Source organism: Sinocyclocheilus anshuiensis, unplaced genomic scaffold, assembly GCF_001515605.1.
Source record: "Sinocyclocheilus anshuiensis isolate Anshui unplaced genomic scaffold, SAMN03320099.WGS_v1.1 scaffold491, whole genome shotgun sequence".
In the NCBI taxonomy this organism is placed as follows: domain Eukaryota; kingdom Metazoa; phylum Chordata; class Actinopteri; order Cypriniformes; family Cyprinidae; genus Sinocyclocheilus; species Sinocyclocheilus anshuiensis.
The window spans coordinates 683,703-689,702 of NW_015551041.1; the positions used below are offsets into that span (position 1 = coordinate 683,703).

Sequence of the window (6,000 nt, forward strand, 5' to 3'; positions counted from 1 at the left end):
TCTAGGTGAAAAAAGCCAATCTTTTCTAACTGAACAGATTTTAATTGATAGAACAGAACATATGTAACTGAACCGAGTTGAACTGAAATGAGCTGAACTTAATCAAATTAATTGGTTCTATCTGAACAAAGCTGAATTAAAGAAAATTAAATCAAATTTAAAACAGAACAGAAAAAAGCTAAACTAAATCATTTTGAATCATATTGAATCTGGAAACAGGACACAATTTAATCAAATGTAACAACAGATTTAAACTGATAGAACAGAACTCACTGAACTAAACAAAATGAGTTGAACTGATTTAAACCAAGCTAAACTTAATCAAACAAAACTAAATCAAATTGAGTTGTTTCTAGCTGAACAAAGCTAAATTCTATTCAATTTAATCAAAGCAAAAATCAAAGAAAAAAACTGAACTGAACCGATTTGAATCACTTTGAATTGAATCAAATTGAATCGACAGAACAGAACAGAACAGACTGAGCTAAACAGAAACAAACTGAACTGAACCAAGATTAATCCGTGTATCATTCGATCATTCGTTTTTTGATTTAATACTGAAAGTAGAAAAATGAGAAAACGGCTCCTTTTTCGTTTGTTTTTTTCCAAAAAAACGAGAAACGAGAATTCAGCTTAAATTTTCGTTTTTCGTTCATGGGTGGAAAAATGAATAAACAGCTTGAATATTCGATTTCTACACGTGGAAAAAACGAATGATCGAATGATACACGGATTAAGATTAAACAAAACTAATTTGAATGGAATCAAGATGAACCAAGATGAATTTAATCAAACCGAAAAGAACAGAAAAACTGAACAGAATGTTTTTTAACAAAACAAACACAACAGAACAAAATTGAGTCTAATCAAACTGAATTGAGGGCTGTGTAGTTCAGCCAATATATTCATATTAACAGTCAGATCCTTGTAAATATTAATAGGATAAATAATATTAAAAAGGTACAGTTCTTGGTTAATATTTTTGGACTCTGTAATATTTTCAAGGCAGTTGATTTTAGCACAATCACAACATATCTTAAAATTAGTGAGGTGCTACAGTGTGTTTAATTAAGATTTAATTGGATTTTAAATGAAATCTGTAGGGGGGAATGAGAGCTGGTATTACGCCATGGTTAACATTAATTGCAATCCCATGCTGGGAATGTTAACATTTTCCTCCTTACGGCCAACTTACTCTCCTGGGCTTCCAAAATCAACAAGAGCCTCGTAAAAGACCCAGTTTTCCTCCAATTATTTTTCATTTGTTATTAATCACAACATCTCACTTTATAAATTAAGCAATGCAGCAAAAAACTAAAGTTTAACCAAAAGGAAACTAGCCTCAATCTTTTTCTCAGGTTTTCCCAGATTTTGACCTACTGTACACACCATCCACAGAAGCACAGTCCTTCTGACACAGATCTTGGTGGATTGGACCCTAAGGATGTTTTAAACAATTTGAATGAGTTGTTATTGGCAACAGAGACCATTAACCCAGAACGCTCAGAGTCTGTTTACAAAGTGTCCTGGCGGCTGCATCAAGTATTCATGAAGACCTGTGCACTCTAACAGCATTGATTAATTATCACCATCACTTAACATCTCAGATGTTTCATCGCTTGAGTGTGTAAGTCCCCTTATGGGATAAACAGGACCTTTATTGGTCTTGTAAAAACATTCAACCTGCCAGCGCCCGCTGATTCTGGTGATCAGTTTCAAAACCTTACAAAACCTATTAACAGCATGAGCACATTTTAAGATATACTGTAAAGCATGTGTCAGATTTACTTCATATACTTGAGTAGGACATAATCCTTGGTCACCCTGGAATAACATCCATACAAATCCGAAATTAGGAATAGCTTTAAATTTGGGCACTGAACAACTAATATCAAATATATTAGTGTTAATTCTAAATGCAGTAATAATATTGTGAAGACAAAAACTAGCAGTGTAAAAAAAAAAATTTGGTCAAAAACAAAAAAAAAAAAACCTGTACTAACAATATTAAACAAAATGCACTATACCATTAAAAAGTTTGGGGATCAGTAAGATTTTTTTAATTAATACTTTTAATACTGCGATCAATAGTGACAGTAAAGATATTTAAAATGTCACAAAACATTTTCATTTCAAATAAATGCTGTTATTTTGAACTTTCTATTCATTAAAGACTTGAATTTTTTTTTATCACGGTTTCCACAAAAATATTAAGTAGCACAACAAATGTTTCTTGAGCAACAAATCAGCATATTAAAATAATTTCTGAAGGATCATGTGACACTGAGGACTGGAGTAATGATGCTGAAAATTCAGCTTTTCCATCACAGGAATAAATTACATTTTAACATATATTAAAATAGAAAACAGTTATTTTAAGTTACAATAATATTTCTGTTTTTACTGTATATTTAATAACATTTTTAGTGAACATAAGAGACTTCTATCAAAAATATTACAACGTCTTCAGACCTCAAACTTTTGAACGACAATGTATGTTTATTTTAAAATAATACTTTTCCTAGGTCTGTTAATTTATTTACATTTTGAATTGAGTTTTATGTAATATAATGTAAATATGTCAGATCATCAAATTAAATTACGATTAATCACATTTATCATTATTTACTGAGAAAGCCATTTATATTATATTTAAAAAACATAAAAAAATATCGTACTGACCCCAGGCTTTTGATCAGAAGTGTAAACCTTTATTCTCCATTAAAACTAAGTGAATAACTAAAATATAAACTAGAGAATAAAAACAAACAAACATAAAAAACGTAAAGGTACCAAATATTGTAACATGAGCATGCAAAAATTTTCCCATGCATTTTTCTTTTACCTGCAGATGTCATTTTAGATGATCTATAAAATCTTGAGCGCTGCCTATGAATAATTTGTGATATGATGCATTTTCCCTGCAAGACAAACAGAAACATACAGCATTCACACATAAATACATAGCGTTAAACAAACATCGCCCTTGATGTCTGATATTCACGGCTTGTGTCTGCAGGGATCTGATCCGTGTGTTGAAGTGGTATGTGGATCGTATCATTGATGCCGAGCACCAGGAACAGATCCAGCAGGTTTTGAAGGTGAGAACACTAACATATTATGCTTCATTCAGGATGTATTAGGGGTGTAACGGTACACAAATATGACAGTTCGGTACGTACCTCGGTTTTAACGTCACGGTTCGGTATGACTTCGGTACAGCAGGGGGAAAAACTAAACTTTTTTATGGTTTACTGAACAAGTTGCTCTTTCTTTAAATACATTAAATTATAGTTTAAATTTTCTTAGTGATAAAAATCTACCTCAGCTTATGCTTAAAACTATAGGGAGCCCTTTTACATTATAAGGTTACAATTAGGCCTAACAACTTAACCCAAACTTAAATTTAATTGCTATTTATTTTTAAATAGATGATCAACACTCAACTTAAAAAAACAAAAAACAAAAAAAACAAAAAAAATTGTATGCAGACATGTAAATTGCACATAATGCAGTTTTTAAATTAACTTATAAATAATACAATTTCTAAGCTATTTGTTCAAATATATTCAATTACACAATGGCTGTCATAGCATGTTTCATAACAGATTAATTTAAACATACTGTACATTAAGTAATTAAGACTAACAGGTTTAGTAAAATATAATGAGTATATGGTGTAATATTTTGCAAAATGCTCCTCTCTAGACTTAATTTCTCTAGTGAACTAACGAGCTGTGGACACTGATGACTTGCTGAGGAAAAATTAAATGCTACGTGACATTTTATTTCCACGCTATATTGTTGATGTCTTTCCGCGGTTGAAAAACACTGATTGAGCAATTACATGAGGCATGAGATGTTCAGTCATGTTTATTCGCGTTAAAACTAGTAGTACAGAGGAAGGAATGATCGCGTTCACTCGCGCTCCACTCAGCACAAATCTGCGGGGCGTCACGGCTCAGACAAAAAAACGTAACGGTTCGGTACGAATACGTGTACCGTTACACCCCTAGGATGTGTGTTACAGTATGTATGCAAATCTATGAGGAAACATATGCACCCTATCTCTCTCTCTGTCGGCCCATCATGTCGGGGTTAAACCTCACCCCCTGCTGATCTTCTGAGCTTCCTCCCCAGCAGCTATGAATACCCTTGATGCATCTGTTCTAGCGCTCCAGCCTCTCTCACCCACAGAAGTTATTTTCTTACCCATCATGCAATTAAGCTATAAACATTCGGTCTTTTCTTTTGTTCATTTGCCCATTTTGCTTTCATGACCTGCCGTGGGACCACCAGGCTCATTCTCCAAATGCATCCACGCGCGTTTACAATCTTCAAAGGTGTTATTTGAAAGCAATTCCCAATTTCTTACCTTGAACCCTTTTAAACCTTTTTGGGCACAATGTGTGCCATTCATCTTTTGGTGTTTTTGCTCTTTCTAATTAAAATATTTAAAAAAACGGAAAATGCACTTCACACAATGTCTCCAGGTTTGACTTTCCTTCCTTCCTTCCTTCCTTCCTTCCTTCCAGTTTATTTATTTATTTATTAAAAATAGTAAATAAACAGTTTATGCATCCCATTATCTTCAGTATGTTAAATAAAAAAAGGCCTGCCTGTAAATTTTCAACATGTTCAAAACTTTGCTGAAAAATGTGTTGTCTCTACTACGTCTTCTGTCGTCTGATTGATAGTTTATATTTTTTAGCAAGTAAAATGCCTTTTAGTATATTTGTAATATAAAAGGTAAACATAAGAGTAATTTTTATATTGTTATTAATATTTCAAGATGAATATTTACTGGACTTAAGCAACTTACTGTACATTTACTTGATTATCCATACTCTGTTTTTTAGAAAAATCATGATAAAATGCCAGTGTCAGGTTTTGAGAAACATTTATTTGTACATCTCTCAATCATCATCGTATTGCATTGCATTATGTTTTGCATGATATGTTTATTTCAATAACAGTTGTTTGATATCATATGCTTGCAGGCATCTGAGTACTTGTTTAAGTACATTGTGCAGTCCAGGCGTCTGTACGCAGCGGCCACCGGAGGCCAGAACGAGGAGGAATTTCGCTGCTCTGTTCACGAACTCTTCAAGTCCATCCACCTGTTCCTGTCACATGAGAGTAAAGGCATCAGCCCCATCACACACACACAGGTGAGAGACACACACACAAGCCTGTAGATTTAAAAATGTGTACTGTACTGAGTGATGAGAAAGCAATATTCTAGCACTTGAGCATACTACACCAGCATACCATTGCATTTTTACAACCTGAAGTGGTCCCCCCCCCCTCAGCTAAGATCAAATTAATCATATCTTACACTGCTTTTCAAAAGTTTGGGGTTCGTAAGTCTCTTGTTCTCATCAAAGCTGCATTTATTTAATAAGAAATACATTAAAAACAGTAATATTGTGAAATATTGTTACAATATAAAAGGACTGTTTTGAATACGTTTTAAAATGTATTTTATTTCTGTGATGCAAAGCTGAATTTTCAGGCAGCCATTACTCCAGTTTTCAGTGTCAAATGATTCTTCAGCTCCTTGAAGTTCAAAAGAACAGCATTTGAATTAGATTTTTTTTTTAATATAACAATATAAAAGTGCTTTCTGTCATTTAATCAATTTAATGCATCCTTGCTGAATAAAAGGTTTAATTTCTTTCCCCAAACCTTTTAAGTATACACTGGTTCAAGAGTTAGAATTGATGTGTGGCTATATATATATATATATATATATATGTGTGTGTATATATATATATATATATATGTGTATATATATATATGTGTATATATATATATATATATATATATATATATGTGTATATATATATATGTGTATATATATATATATATATATATATATATATGTGTATATATATATATGTGTATATATATATATATATATATATATATATATGTGTATATATATATATGTGTATATATATATATATATATATATATATATATGTGTATATATATATA

The 6,000-nt window shown here is 31.9% G+C and overlaps 1 protein-coding gene across 1 annotated transcript in view; it reads left to right on the forward strand.

Moving 5' to 3' along the window:
• The window catches only part of LOC107661459 (dedicator of cytokinesis protein 4-like), an 82,244-nt gene that overhangs the window by 50,750 nt on the left and 25,494 nt on the right, over window positions 1-6,000 (forward strand). The window contains exons 21-22 of the mRNA XM_016451049.1: window positions 3,020-3,101; window positions 5,001-5,171. Of these exons, the coding sequence (XP_016306535.1) occupies window positions 3,020-3,101; window positions 5,001-5,171 (253 nt within the window). The remainder of the gene's footprint in view (window positions 1-3,019; window positions 3,102-5,000; window positions 5,172-6,000) is intronic.